General features: G+C 42.8%; 1 protein-coding gene across 3 annotated transcripts in view; it reads left to right on the top strand.

Moving 5' to 3' along the window:
- CLNK (cytokine dependent hematopoietic cell linker) overlaps positions 1-16648 on the top strand; it is a 220744-nt gene that overhangs the window by 7529 nt on the left and 196567 nt on the right. For all 3 annotated transcript variants that reach the window (XM_070791811.1, XM_019963100.2, XM_070791810.1), the window contains exon 2: positions 9665-9717. In XM_070791811.1, the coding sequence (XP_070647912.1) occupies positions 9707-9717 (11 nt within the window). In that variant the 5' untranslated portion in view covers positions 9665-9706. The remainder of the gene's footprint in view (positions 1-9664; positions 9718-16648) is intronic.

Here is a 16648-nt window from a genome sequence, read left to right as displayed (position 1 = left end):
CCTCTGTCCAGGGAATTCTCCAGAAAAGAATACTGGAGTGGGTTGCCATTTCCTTCTCCAGGGGATCTTCCCAACCCAGGGATTGAAGCCAGGTCTCCCACATCGCAGGCGGATTCTTTACTGCCTGAGCCATTAGGGAATACTGGCTTTTCAGGCCTCTTCGTGTATTTTTAGGTTTCCTTCAACACTTCTTTGAAGTCCTTATGGTGAAACAGGTCCTCAGAGATGACTAGCATACAGCAAGTGTCTAACAAATAACTGCTTGCAGAATAACAGTGCTTTCACCATTGGACATGAAACTTCCGTGGGAGGTAGGCTGCCCTATATGTTCTGACTGACAGATAAACAGGCCCATCCCTAAATCTCAGTTTATTTTCTTACATCTTTCTTTCTCCCAAAATTCTCCTTTGGTTCTGCCCTAATGCATTAATCAATCAGTGGAGAATTCATCACAGTTGGGATTAATCTGGGCCTGGCAGTTGTTGTTTAGTCACTAAGTCATGTCGGACTCTTCTGCAACCTCAAAGACTGTATCCCGCCAGGCTCCTCTGCCCATGGGATTTCCATGCCAGAATACTGGAGTGCGTTGCCATTTCCTTCTACACGGGGGTCTTCCCAACCCAGGGATCGAATTTGTGCCTCCTGCATTGCAGGCGGATTGTTTATCCCTGAGCCACCCGGGAATCCCAGGCCTGGCAGCACCTGCCCCCGGTCAGTGTGCTTCTAGCATCATCTCTGAGTGCCAAATGAGAAAAGGAGCGGGGTCAACAAGTAAACTTTGAAAAAATAAGAAAACACCAAACTAGGCTCCTGATAATCTACATTTTATTTTGCTCTAGTTCCATTTTATCTGAACAGTAAAATAATATTAATGAGAAAAGTGCAGAAAGGGGAAGGGTGGAGGGAAAGGAGGAGGAAGTTGGGGAAGAAGGAAGGGAGGACAAAGGGGAGAGAGGAACATGTGAAAGCAAAATGAGTGAATGAGGAGAAGAGAGGATAGAGAGGCCATTTACTACAAAGTAAGGGAAAGGGGGACAGGGAAAATCTTACTAATTTTGCTACTGGAAAAAAAAAGGAACTCTTTCTGCAGAAGAGAAAAAGAGATGGCTTTTGAAAATCAAAAACACTAAGAGGAATAAATTCCAAAGCAATAGACTGCACCCAGTTCATTAAGGGTGTTTTCAAAATCACTTAATATTAAAAATGGATGCACATGAACATGGCCTTAAGATATTGAAGGGAAGTTATTTGTTATCAAGACAGTTGCAAAATCTTTTTTAAAAATATGTCCATACTTAGTAGAAAAACTAGGAAAGCAATCTCCCATATTTCTTTTTTAAAAATCTATAATAGCAATCCACTTGACTTCAAATGCCTCCATTCATCAAAAATCCAATAAAATTAAAAGTTAAATTAAATTTAGCTGATTGTCCTGACCAGGACGTAGAATTAGAAATCCAATCAGCATATATCTTTCTCTAACTATGTGTACCTTTAAAATGTAACTTAGTCATTTGTGATATGAAAATAGAGGAAAATTACATATGGTGAGGACCAAATAAATGAATATCTGCATCTGAGAAATCTTGATTTCAATATGTTTGCTCAAAATTTGTGCACCATGCACACACACACACACACACACACACACACACACACACACTTCCTGCCCCTCCTCACAAAATATACAAACGTCCACATGTCACACCCTCCTTCAACTCCAAATAACAGCCATCACTTTATGTATACTGGGTGCGATTGTGTAGGGAATCAGATGAAGGCTGCATTTATTTTATATTCATTTCTTTTCTTGTTTTAATAAGAAAAAGCAGCCACTTTTAATTTAGACCTGCTCCTCCAGCCTTGACCCAGTTTTGGTTGCAGTTATACACCTTACCTTTATGACTGATTCTAACATCCTCTTCAGCAATTCTTAGTTTGCTTCTGGTCATTTCCTATATCTATTTAAGTACCTTATCATTATTACAACTATGTTTCTTAAACTTTGCAATAAACAGAGGCTAGTATTTTTATAAGCTTCATCTTTGAGGAATAAGTGAGAAATACTTGAGAGTAAAAAAAAATGTCCTTACTGCAAAAGCATTGTTTTCCCTTCATGAAATATTAATTTCAGATCAGGTTGAAATGCAGCAGAAATATTTATGATAAAAATGTCTCAGTTTGGTAGCATGGGTGAACTCCCAGTGGAGAACAAGAGTTCTGGATAACAAGGAAATACGATTTGTTACTTTACATGTTTCCAATTGTTTAAACTGCTTATGATACCATAAGGGTATTAATTATTTTGGGATTAAGATTCTCCCCCAAATTCCATCTATTCATAAAGCAATTCTTTCCTTCCTAACACATCCACTGAGACCCCAAGTGGGTTACAAGCTCAGAAGTAGCCTTTCTGGTTTTAATGCCCAAATTTAATGTACATTCTTTTGGAGGTCTTAAGCACGCTCCCAGTCTGTAGCATCTTGTTTCTTTAATTTCAGTTTTTTCTGAAATATTGATATGTTTTAATCATCAAATCCATTACCTTTACAAAATACTTTTCAACCTACAAAGTGAGCAAATCTTGGGGATCATCTCCAAAATGGTGGGATTAATGGCCCAAATGGATGACTAGGATAGGAACCCCTTTACTCTCAGAATCCCAGTCAAGCCGTGCACCTCTCTTGACATGGCCCTCTTTATACCTTGAGGGAGGTGAAAGAGACCGATAGGGAGGGCAGGGACGGATGGAACAGCTATTTCTCAAACAGGTTCATTTTGGACTCCCGGGGCACCCCAGAAGCCTGCTGCTGCTGCTGCTGCTGCTGCTAAGTCGCTTCAGTCGTGTCCGACTCTGTGTGACCCCAGAGACGGCAGCCGACCAGGCTCCCCTGTCCCTGGGATTCTCCAGGCAAGAACACTGGAGTGGGTTGCCATTGCCTTCTCCAGTGCATGAAAGTGAAAAGTGAAAGGGAAGTTGCTCAGTCATGTCCAACTCCTAGCAACCCCATAGATTGCAGCCTACCAGGCTCCTCCGTCCATGGGATTTTCCAGGCAAGAGTACTGGAGTGGGGTGCCATTGCCTTCCCCACCCCAGAAGCCTAGGGGTCTGTAAACCCCAGGGGAACTGTATTACTGAAATGAATGCATAGATGCACATGGCAAAATAAATTAATGACGAGCATATTCCAGCCCTTTCTCTTAGGCTTTGGAGCCTGGTGTACATTCAGGCAACTCTAGCACTCGGCGTGGCATTTATGATTAGCCCTGTATTGGCTTCTACCTCTTAATGCCATTGGTATTTTCCCTTGTTGGAGAAATAAACAGGCGTCATGAAAAAGGAAAAAGGTATCTTCTTTCTGTGGATTCCCAGAGGGCCCAGGGTCTCTTCCTGCTCAGACCCTTCCTGACCATGGGACCTAGGAGGCCAGGTACAGTCTCTTGGTACAGGCAGGATTCAGGCAGCATCCCCATGGCAGAACCAACTCTTGACATGCTAGCACCATTTGTAATAAGCGCCCTGCTGTGACTGACAGATGGCACTGGAGCATCACTTCCCTTTCAGCAAGAGCCATGCTTTGGCTTTATTTCTGTGGCTAACTGGGAAGAGAAACTGAAATCAATGCCTCAGTTCCTATAGAAAATGAATGCACAAAACACAATGAAATGTCCCCATTTCTGGGATGCTGCAGCCTCTCAGGGTGCCTGAATGAAGGCAAGTATCTAATGGTGCTATTTTATCTCAGATCACCTCTAGATCATGGAGATTCCTGGAGAAAGACCTGCAGCCCTGGGGGTGGCAGTGGGGGCTGTGGGGAAAGGTTCCTCAGCCTGGAGACCCTTCCCCACTCCCATTATCATGTCCCAACTAGGGGTCAGGGTTATTTCTAAGGAAAATTACAGGGGCCTTGGGAAGAAGTTCCTGACCCACAGGGAACTGGTGGATCCCCTCTGGGCATGCCTCCACTGTATCCCTCTAGCTCCTTATGTTCCTCTATTATTTATAGATATGCATCTTTAATCTCACTCCCTTAGAGTTATTTATGGCACTATGGAGAACAGTATGGTGGTTTCCTAAAAAGTAAAAATAAGACAACCGTATAACCCAGAAGCAATTTCACTACCGAGCATACACCCTGACAAAACCATAATTCAAAATGACACACGCACGTCACAATAGCCAGGACATGGAAACAACCTAAATGTCCGTCAACGATGAATGAAAAGGAAGATATGGCATTTATATACAACAGAATATTGCTTGGCCACTAAAAAGGAACAAAACTGGGTCATTTGTGGAGACGTGGATGGACCTCGAGACTGTCGTATAGAGCGAAGTCAGAGAGAGAAAAATAATCTATGTTAATGCACATATGTGGAACCTATAAACGTAGTACAGATAAACCTATTTGCAAGAAAGGAATAGAGACATAGAAAACAGCCATGGACATGGTGGGAGGAAGAAGGGATGAGCTGGGAGATTGGGGTTGACCTATGCACACTACAATGTCCAAACAGGTACCCAGGGGGAACCTGCTATCACAGCCCAGGAAGCTCAGCTCAGTGATGACCGAGAGGGGCGGCTGAAAGGGAGGACGTGTATGTATACATATAGCTGATTCACTTCATTGTACAGCAGAAACTGGCACAATATCGTAAAGCAACTATACCTCAATAAAGCAATAATAAAAAATAAAACGAAGTACTATGGAAAAAGCAGACAAATGCTATGAGGGCAGAGCCTTGCTCTGTGGTGTCTAATCCCTAGTATCTGGACCATGTCCAGCACTTAGCAGACCTCAGTACATGTTTGCTGAATACATGAATAAATTCTGAGGAGGGCATGGCAACCCACTCCAGTATTCTTGCCTGAAGGATCCCATGGACAGAGGAGCCTGGCAGGCAGTCCATGGGGTCACAAAGAGTTAGACACAACTGAAGTGACTGAGCATGCACACAGGACTGCTAGGAGAATCAAGTGTGGTTATTGTACTTTCTGTAAGAGTGAGAAGTGTTAGTGAGTGGTGGGTGTGGAGCAGACGGAAATGAGTGAACTGAGGTTCTTACATCCACTTCCTCTGCCTCACTGCCCAATAACATGCCTGGGGTATTTAAAAAATACCAATATCTGGACTCCAGCCTGTAGAGCTGACTCAGACTTTTGGAGGCATCAATATATTGCATTGGCCAAAAAGTTTGTTCAGGTTTCCATAACAAGTTATGGAAAAATCCAAATGAACTTTTTGGCCAACCCAAGAAAGAATCCACACCTCCCTCATCTGGTGGTCATGATTTGCAGGTAAGCACTTCTTATTTCTGGAGACTAAAACCCAAAAGTGACATAAGGCATTTAATTATAAAAGTTCAAGTTAATGTGAATCACCATTTCTCCATGTCTTAACTATCTTCTGTTCTCATGTCTTCCTGACAAGAGTCTTACTGACAGCTATTATGTTACCCCCATTTTATAGATAGGCAAACTGAGGCTCACAGCAGGTAGACAAGGTGTCCCAACACCTAACTGAAACATTTGAAGTCCAGTGGTTTGTAAAACCATCTTGTAGAGCAGGCTACCTGCCACCTCTGAATGTTCGGTTTGGTTTTGTAGAAAATAAGAATGATAATACAGATCATATGGGGTTACTGTGACAGCAGCTGGGGACACAGTAGATGCTCAGTGTTTGTTCCATCTTTTTAAAAAGTGTATATGTCGGGAAGGGACGGGCATGGTCTTTAATAGGTCACATTTGTAGAACTGACGGACATGAATCTTTGTCTGATTCACCACATCCCATTCTCACCACATCCTTTACAAAAATGACTCAGATCAGGTAAGACCTCAGCGCTCTCAGACGGGGCTTAGACATTCTGAGTAGAGCAAAGCCCTGTACTCCTCACGGAGGGCCATCCATTCTGTCTTGTGGACAGCACCACTTGGCTGACTCATCCTCTGATATGGGTCAGTAAGACCCCAGTTTTGCTCTTGAAATGCCAGAGAAGTTGGGATCCCTTCATAACATTTTAAAATTATTTTTGTACAATACATTGCTCACATCTCTTAAAAGCTGCTAGTAAAATCTCTCTTTTAAACTTTTACTAAGATTTTAAAATACAAACCTAATAAGCACTGATGTTACAGATTGCATAATTTTCAAAGGTTTAGGTACAAAGCAAAAGCTAAGAATTCCTTCCCCAACCACTCCTCTGTCCACTGCTGATGCCCTAAGTGTTAGCACTTTGTCAAAAGTCTTTCTGCAATTTTGCTCTGCAAGGAGCTCTATTAAAGAAAACAATAAAATGTGAGAAACATAATAACATACTTCCAACTTTTTTAAACCATTCTTTGTCACCAAGTATGGAGGGATTGCAGTTTTTAAATGGATTTTTTAAAGGAATCTTTGAGCTGGAAGAGACCTATTGGGCCCAACCTTTTCATTATTCAGATGGAAAAAACAATGAGGTCCAGAACATTCCAATGCTTTGTTCAAGGCTACACCGTGGATGGCTGGAAAAGAGCTTTCCTGACCACCTCCCCAAGGCCTCTGATCCTAGGTTATAAGCTTTGGAGGAAAATACCCTGTACCTGTGATTTCTTCACATTGTACATAAGCTTGAGCTGAAAGCTAGGCACAGGGGTAGGTAACCCTCCACAAAGATAGCCTTATTTTGACTCATTTCAGCATAACTTAAAACTCCTGGTTAATGAACTCAAAGGAATGAAGGAATTATATATATTTTTTAATTTTATTTTATTTTTAAACTTTACAATATTGTATTAGTTTTGCCAAATATCGAAATGAATCCACCACAGGTATACCCGCGTTCCCTATCCTGAACCCTCCTCCCTCCTCCCTCCCCTACCCTCCCTCTGGGTCGTCCCAGTGCACCAGCCCCAAGCATCCAGTACCGTGCATCAAACCTGGACTGGCGACTCATTTCAAAGGAATTATATTATAAGCAAGACATTCAAAATCATAAATGCTCCCAAAGTGGGAAAGGGGTTACAAATTTGACCTGCATTACTGTAATCAAGTCACTGAATTACTCTAAATATTAATATCCAAAAATCAATGTCCATAACCATGCTCTGTGCTTAGTCACTCAGTCGTATCCAACTCTTTGTGACCCCATGGACTGATTCCCACCAGGCTCCTCTGTTCATGGGGATTCTCCAGGCAAGAATACTAGAGTGGGTTACCATGCCCTCCTCCAGGGCATCTTAGCAACCCAGGGATTGAACCCAAGTCTCCCACATTTCAGGTAGATTCTTTACCATCTGAGCCACCAGGGAAGCCCAAGAATACTGGAGTGGGTAGCTTATCCCTTCTTCAGGGATCTTCCCAACCTAGGAATCAAACCAGGGTCTCCTGAATTGCAGGCATATTCTTTACCAGCTGAGCTACCAGGGAACCCTGTCCATAACCGTACATATCCAAATATAATATGACCAATGTTAAAACAACTTGTAAGCTTTACTTTGTTATGCAAGGGAAGACATATCCATATTTCCATAATGTTTATAGTTTGTAGCATATTTCCAGAGCATCAGCTTATTTCACACTTAATACTGGAAAGAGATAACATGGACATTCCCATTTATAAAGGAAGAGAGGCCAAGTGCTCCTACAAGGTCATGTGCTGGTTAATGACAGCACTGGAGGTCAGTTTTCAGTCCAGGACTCTTCCAGGAACTGATGTCCATTGCTTGTGTTATATTGATGAAGTCCTCTTCCTCATTGGACAAGACAACTTACAAAGAGGCTGTGAACTGGACACTCCACAGTCATCCAGAGAGAATGGCCAGAGTACCTAAAGGCCAACCCCCCTTTCCCTGTATCCTTTGTTGACCTAGAAGCACAGGGTGAGGCTTGCTGTAGGGTAGGACATAGGGTATCTGGGGAACTGGAGTTTAGTCCCAGTTTTTTAGTAATTTTCTTGAAGCCAGTGGTCCAAGATCACACAGCTCAAATCCAAATCCCATCCTTTGTCGCACATGGTCCTTGACAATCAAAACCCAATAGACCTTCCCAGGTTCTTTTTCACATGCTACCAATATCCAAGCTGCTGGCCTCTGTGATCCCATCAAGCCATGCAAAGTCTCTGTGTCACACTATATATTCTAACATCTTCACACCCTTGCACAGGGCACCCCATTTACCCAGAACAACTTCCATAAACCAAGAAGATGCTGACTTAATCTGCAAGATCCAGATCAAGTATGATCTCCTTTATGAAGATCCCCTGGGCTGTCCAAGACAGAGTCAGAATTCATTCTGTTTTATCTGCATCTGTTTTTACAAAGCACTTTGCTAACAACCATCATAGGGGGAGTTAGAATAGAATCTACCTTATACTGAGTTTTAGGCATGCCTGGAGGGAAGGCACAATATTTGAATAAAGTTAGTTTTCAGTAAATGCTATTGGATAGATGAATGAATGGATGGGTGGATGGATAGACGGACATATGGATGGCAGAATGATATAGGAGTACCTAAAGCTCAGTGGGCAATATGGTTGAATTGCTAGGAAATGGAATGCTTGAGTCCTGTAGATTTGGGCTCTTATTGCAGATGGGTGACCTTGGGTGCATAATTTAACCTCCAAGGATCTCATTCTCTTTAAAAGTGAAATCCACTCTCTACCCCACTGCACTAGCTTGGAGCCCCAGGAGGCTGATGGATAGAAGTCATACCAATGGCTCCTCACACTTGGCTTCCTGTTGAGTTTGGTCAGTGGAAGAGATTCAGGGCAGGAGACCCATGAGATGCAGATTTTTATTCCACCCACCACAGCTCAATCCCTGCGAGTCCCTCACCTGAAAGTCACAGTTCTTTTCCCATCAGCCTGCTTCTGGATCCCCATGACCACTGGCTCCCTTGACCCCTCCTGGCACATGCACAGGCACAGCCCCTCAGGCCCTTCACAGTCCTTTGGGATCCCCTACACCCTGCCCAGACCTTTTAAACCGTCTCTTTATTAAACTGTTCTCAGATTACCCAATTTGAGGGTGCCATCTGTTTCTTGCTGGAACCCCAACTGATCCCATGGGTAATATCCTTTATACCTCCCAGAGTCTCTGTGCAGCTAAATGGGGATCATGGATGTAAAGTCCTTGTTGAATACTCTCAGGGTCTCTGCTGCTGATTTATATGCTAAGTGGGACTAATGATCTCTCCAACGCAAGCGAATACAAGCCACAAATAAACTGTGGTGTCCTACGTGACGCGGTATATAAATGTAACTCCCAATAAATATTTCATGGCGAAGTCGCACTCTGAAAGGAAAAGCATCCTTTCTGCACGCACTTGGGCTCCCCAGAGCAGAGCTTGGGCTAATGCACCCTGGGCGCCCAGGGGAAGCACGCGATGGCACGTCAGGCAAAACCAGGCTTGCTCAGGATAGGTTTGCCCAGCTCCCCGGGGGGCAGATTGGATGAATGCTGACATGAATGCTGACAGAAAGAGGACAGCGTGTCAGGGAAGACGTCCTCTCCCCCATCCCCTCCCGAAATAAACCAATTATCAACCTGGATTGATTCTCTCTCTGTCGTTTCCTCTAAGCTGCCACCTGCATCCCGTCTTAACAGGAAGCGACAGGAGCCTGTTCACCAGAATTAAAACATGTTGCGGAAGGCCCAGTAATGAGCTTGCTTTTGTTTCCACAGGCTGAGTTGAAGATCCCTCTCATTTGCCGGGTGCCAAGAAAGATGAACAGACCGTAAGTACCGCAAGGTCGCCTTGAGCGTGCACCTAGCGTCTCCTCCATGGGGACGGGAGTAGGGTGCTGGGGAGAACCGCCGGAAGGATGCGGTGTGCCCACGTGGAAAGGCCGGGCTTGAGGATGTGTGGGTGCTCAGTGATTTCTGCAGGAGGTTCCTTGTTCTTCCCCAGTGCAGTCGGGGATGTGGGGTTAGGCAGAGACTAGATACCCAGCATCGGAATGCCAGGAGGGCATCCAGAAATACCACCCATCCACCTCCCACCAGGGTGTGAAATGAAAATTAACAGAACCGCAGCATGCACACTTATTCCCACAGAGAGAGCCTGGAATCCAGCTTTCTGTCTGTGGAACACCCAGAGCGGGGGCTGCGGCTGGTTTAGGATCCTGTCTAAATGTGTATCTGAATCAGCAAAAATTCATCCCATTTCGGATGTAGTAAAAAAGATAGCAGGCCTCCAAAGTATAAGAAATATTTATAATGAAAAACAAAAGTCCTTTAAATTGGGAAAATTGGGTGCCCTGATTTTAAAATCAAGCTATTTATTTTGCCGTTTGGAGAGGCAGTACTGTTTTTCTCCTCTGTGTGAAAAGAGCAGTCATGTGAGAAAGAACAAGGATTACAGAGTCAGGCAGACCCTACTATCAACCCTTGCTTTGCCCTGCTGTTTTATAGCCATACAATATTCAGGAAGTTTTACCTGTTAATAACTCCCTGGATATATTAACCCTTTCTCTGGGAAGAAGGATCTGGCCTGGAAAGGAAGACTGCCCAGGGGTAGCCCATGGTAACCAGGTGATGCCTGGGTATCACAGGTGGGCACTGGGCACGTGGTTGACACCAGGGTGACACAGAAGCATAACCCAACAAGAGACTTAGACCCCTCTTGGGGGGCAAAGTAGGGTTACTTTGACAGTCTCAGCAATATTTGCTACAGGCTTCTATCTGGCTTGGAGGTCATGAATCCCTCCCCTTCAGTCCTTGCTTCTGTTTCTCTCTCTGCAGTTCTGCTCTGTGCCAATAATCTCCTTCCTAAATAGGAGAGGTGTCTCCCTTTCATGACTTGAGATGGCTTTGCTTTTAGCCAGATCTTGGTCCCTCAGCAGTTGCTCTCATCAACCTTCCCAAATGGTAGTTTTTTTGAGTTCAGCTGTAGAGTCATATTGGATGTGAAGCTGCCCATACACAGACCAGAAAACAAATCAAATCATCATAACATCATAATCATGAGTTTTCTATCTGAGGATGTTAAATCTGAATCTGTACTTTCGCAAGATCCCCAGTTGATTTATATAAGCTTGTTAAAGTCTGAGCAGCATCTGACTGTAGAGGAATGGTTCACAGAGCTGTCTCTATCGCAGTACCCTGCAGAAGTATCTCGAGTATTTGTCAACTCAGGGAAGGCAGTTACGTATCAAAGGTTACATGAGTGTAAAATGGAAATTTTCTTCTCTCCCTACACACACACACACATACACACACACAAATATACACACTGTACATACACACAAGATTTTGTTCTGCTACACCTTGGAGGGAGAACGCCTTCCTCTGTGAAAACCATTAACCCAGTTTGTTCAAGGCAGTAGATTTTAAATCTGACTGACCGTTAGAATCATCAAGGAAGCTCCAGACAAAATTTCAGCAACTTTCCCCAGACCAAAGAAATCAGAATACCTGAACAGTGGGCCGTTCTACTAATGCACAACTGAGTCTAACCTGCAGCTAAGCTTGCAAAATTCTGGTCTAAGATATCTTACAATTCCATAATCTAGAATTCTGATTTTCTAACGTGAAATTCTAAATGGCCTTTGTAACTACGGCTATTTACTCTGAGCCACTGGGCAGTTTTACAAAGAATGAATAAACATAATGAGAGGATGATATAGAAATAGATTATATATTTATGCACTTGCACACACATATGGGTACATACACAGTGTGAATATATGCTCATGCTTTCCCCTTCAAATATATCAGCTGGGTCAAAAGCATTTACTGTACTTGCTTTTTATTGCTTATTTCACTTAACATAATCTCTTTAAGCATCATCCATCTAGTGTCAATTTCTTTCCCTTTTTTAAAATTCCTTCAGTGAGTTTATTTATTTATTTTTTTTGGCTCATTTGTTTTTGAGAAGTACAGAACAAAATACAATTATTGGAGGACAACTGCTCTACAATACTGTGTTGGCCTCTGCCACACATCAATACGAATCAGCCACAGGTATACAAACGTCCCCTCCCTCCTGAACCATTCTCCCATCTTCCCCACCATCTCACCGGCCCCCCCAGGTTGTCACAGGACACTGGGCTGAGCTCCTTGTAGAAGGTAGAACAGCCATTGCCAGTGACTGGGGCAGGGCAAATAAGTAGCTGTTTAAAGTATATAGAGTTTCCTTTGGCAAAATGTTGTGAAGTTTGGTTGCACAATGGTGTGAATATTCTTAACCATGACTGGACAGTATACTTAAAATGGTTGGCATGGTAAATTTAAGCTTTATATTGCTTTTCTGCTATTCAACATGAGGCTCCTTTGTGATGGACATGTACACTCTGCTGTATTGAAAATGGGTAATCTACTGCATGGCACAGGGAACTCCACTCGGTGTTGTGTGGCAGCCTGGAGGGATAGTTTGTGGGAGACTGGTTACATGTGTACCTACGGCTGAGTCACTTCACTGTTCACCTGACACTATCACAACATTGTTAATCAGCTGTTCAGTTCAGTTCAGTCGCTCAGTCGTGTCTGACTCTTTGCAACCCCGTGAATAGCAGCACACCAGGCCTCCCTGTCCATCACCAACTCCCAGAGTTCACCCAAACTCACGTCCATCGAGTCAGTGATGCCATCCAGCCATCTCATCCTCTGTCATCCCTTCTCCTCCTGCCCCCAATCCCTCCCAGCATCAGAGTCTTTTCCAATGAGTCAGTTCTTCACATAAGGTGGCCAAAGTACTGGAGTTTCAGCATCATTCCTTCCAAAGAAATCCCAGGGCTGATCTCCTTCAGAATGGACTGGTTGGATCTCCTTGCAGTCCAAGGGACTCTCAAGAGTCTTCTCCAACACCACAGTTCAAAAGCATCAATTCTTCGGTGCTCAGCCTTCTTCACAGTCCAACTCTCACATCCATACATGACCACAGGAAAAACCATAGCCTTGACTAGACGAACCTTTGTTGGCAAAGTAATGTCTCTGCTTTTGAATATACTGTCTAGGTTGGTCATAACTTTCCTTCCAAGTAGTAAGTGTCTTTTAATTTCATGGCTGCAGTCACCATCTGCAGTGATTTTGGAGCCCAGAAAAATAAAGTCTGACACTGTTTCCACAGTTTCCCCATCTATTTCCCATGAAGTGGTGGGACCAGATGCCATGATCTTCGTTTTCTGAATGTTGAGCTTTAAGCCAACTTTTTCACTCTCCACTTTCACTTTCATCAAGAGGCTTTTTAGCTGTACTTCGATATAAAATTAAAAGTTAAAAAAAAAAAAAAAAATTTACTGAATAATATATCCTATGCCAGGCACTAAGCCGGGCCCCTCCCTTATGAAGATGAATAAGGTCTAGCCCCTGCCCTCAAGAGCATTAGCCGTACATTAAGCAAAGCATTTTAGTATTAGGTTAAAAGTGATGGGAACGCTCCACAAATGCTACAGAGTCCAGCTGTCCTGATTCAAAATTGCTTCTGAAATTAGCAAGCTATTCTACATTTACTGTCTCTGCAACCAGACTCCTTAGTAATCAATCAAGCTACATAAAGCCTCTTTCCTTGGAACAAACTAGTGGAGTTAGAGTAGACTGATCACGTGGGCCCACTGCTCATGACACCCTTGGGGCTGGATACAGGAGTCCCTGATTTGGTTTCCAGTATCTCTCCATCATTCTGGACAGAACAGATAAGAACTGTGGTGCTGCGGTTCTGGGTATTCTGGAAGAGACCATTAGAGTGATGGCTTCTAGGCCTTTCCAGTAAGAAAATGCCCTCCCTGGCCCAGCTCCTTTGGGAACTCAGACACTCAGATCAGGGACTGATGAGGGAATAAGCACCCCCAATGTGCCCCCTTTGAAATGTGCTGAGAGGGTGTAACAGTTAGCTCACTTTGTTTACCCTTAAAATGATTCCTAGTTCCCGTGGAAATTTCAGAAAATATACAAATATACCAAGAAGGAAACAAAAATCACCAATTATCCTAAGACCCAGAAATAACTGTGTTTTGTTACCAATCCTTCTCACTGTTCTATGTCTTGTGTAATATTTGGAAATTTCAGGAAGTCTACTTTTAAAACTTGTATTGTTTTCAGTTATTCATTCAATAATACTGTTTTATGTTATAATCATTGTCTCATGTTAGTAAGTCCTCTTCAAAAGCAGAGTGTTTTAAGGCTTGTGTTGAAATAAGATCCACAATCCCATAGCCATAATTCCAAAGTCAAGAGGCTTCCAAATACTGAAAATTTTTGGTAACTAGAGTGAGAACAAAATTTGACCCTCGATGAGGTGAAGTTATGGATGTTCTTCATTTATCCCACTTACTGTGAAAAACCCACACACTTTGTGTTTAATGACTACCTATTGCTCCAGAACTTACTGGAAATATTACATAGTATTCAATACACGTACAATATTACTTTTCTAAATTCCAAAATATCTTGAATCACTAGCCGTAAGGAATTTAGAAAGCAAATGGTGGATCTGTATTTTATCTGGTGGTTTGTTTTATCTTGACCTTGGCTTTGGACATATCACTGGTTACCTATAAAGTTTTATGAGGCAGTTTTATTGCTGAGATCTAACTTAATACTTTATACTCTAGGAGTAATAGCCTGTTTCACTATGATCCCCAGCATGTGACGTTCGGTGTCTTATCACAGGTAATACAATTATTCTGTGATAGTCTAGTATTACATAAGAACACAGGCTCAATCAAATCATCTAACAGAACTTACAATATTTTTTTTCCTGCTCTGGGGAACTTGTCTCTCATGTCTATTTTGGAATGAGTTTTGATGGCTAAAAAATGTTTGTCTCTAAAAGAGAGAGTCTTAATGGTATGGAACTCAAGTTTCCATATATGGTTGTAACCCCATTAGTAATAGTTCTAAGAGATATAATTAAGACTCTCCTTTTTTCTTCAGCATGCACACATAATCTTTATTAGAACCTGTGAAAAGGGAAAGTATTAGTCACTTAGTTGTATCCAACTCTTTGTGATCCCAGGGACTATGGCATGTCAGGCTCCTCTGTCCATGGGATTCTCTAGGCAAGAATACTGGAGTGGGTAGCCTTTCTCTTCTCCAGGGGATCTTCCCGGCCCTGAGATCAAACTCAGGTCTCCTGCATTGCAGGCAGACTTTTTACCACCTGAGCCACCAAGGAAGCCCCCATTAGAAACTGTATGCTGTGTTTAAAACCAACCACCAAGCCTATTTCAGCTTTTAGTTAATTCAAGATCACTTTACCTCCAAAACTTTTCTACCTATTTCTGTTCTGTACTGTTGTTGTTCAATCACTAAGTCATGTCCAACTCTTTGCAACCCCATGGACTGCAGCACGCCAGGCTCCCCTGTCCTTCACTGTCTCCCAGAGTTTGCCCTAACTCAAGTCCATTGAGTCGGTGATGCCATCCAACCATGTCATCCTCTGTCGTCCCCTTCTCCTCCTGCCTTCAATCTTTCCCAGCATCAGGGCCTTTTTCAATGAGTGGGCTCTATGCATCACGTGGCCAAAGTATTGGAGCTTTAGTTTCAGCATCAGTCCTTCCAATGAGTATTCAGGGTTACTGTTCTGGAAATACATTTTTAGATGAGTGGACTCTATACACAAATAGAACAGGAATGACTGGTTAGATTGTTCCCACTTGAAAGCTTCTTTATTTCTTTAAAGTGTTCAGTGGTTTTTAGTATATTCACAGAATTATGCAACCATCATCCTCAATCAATTTTAGTGTTTTCATATTCTTTATATATTATAGATATAAGTCCTTTATCAGATGCCTCAACATTTTCATCAACTCCAAAAGAAACCGAGTTAGAGGCTCTTCTTGAATAGTCTTAGGATAAAAGGCTCACTACCTTCTGATACAGTGAGTTTAAAAATTGTAAGAAAGGTTATCTTTTTACTGACATCAGCAAAGCCAGCTTCAAGTCAATGCCAATCATTAATCATTAAGCAAAATAATGATACTTTCCCACAGTAATTTACTCACTGGAATTCAGCATCTAGTTAAGAAAATATGTGCTTAGTTGCTCAGTCATATCCAACTCTTTGTGACCTCATGAACTGCAGCCCACTGGGTCCTCTGTCCATTGGATTCTCCAGGCAAGAATACTGGAGTGGGTTGCCATGCCCTCCTTCAGGGAATCTTCCCAACCCAGGGATCAAACCCATGTCTCCCGCATTGCAGGCAGAGTCTTTACCAAATGAGCCACCAGAGAAGCCCAGTTATGAAAATAAAAGGGTAGAAAGAAAATTTCCTGGCCAGTAAGGCCTACAGGCCAGGCACCCGACTAGTCAATTTGCAGGAGGATCTCTGCCATGCTGACTGGCTGTTCAGCACTAAAACATGCTTCCCATATTGCCACAGAAGATCTGCCACCTTGGATAACCACCCAGTTCAGAGTCAGTTGAAGCCACATCTCTCTGACGCCAAAGTCCATGATCTTTGTGACAAATTGAGCTGCTACACAATGATTAGGAAAATAATCCTGTGCATATCTCATCAAGGACACATTCACAAACTGAATGACTGCTTTCCTTGTATGGGCATATTTTCTCTTTGAAAACTCGCCTGATGAAACTCACTGCATCACTGGGTGGCAATGGATATCAGTTTCTCTTGAAATGGTCCACTTCAATGTTTAGTACACACGAAGTCCCAATAAATATTTCTCTCTATTTGTATTGGATGTGGCATATCAGTTTTACGATAA

The sequence above is a fragment of the Bos indicus genome, chromosome 6 (assembly GCF_029378745.1).
Source record: "Bos indicus isolate NIAB-ARS_2022 breed Sahiwal x Tharparkar chromosome 6, NIAB-ARS_B.indTharparkar_mat_pri_1.0, whole genome shotgun sequence".
In the NCBI taxonomy this organism is placed as follows: Eukaryota; Metazoa; Chordata; class Mammalia; order Artiodactyla; family Bovidae; genus Bos; species Bos indicus.
This window is presented reverse-complemented; position numbering and strand designations above follow the sequence as displayed.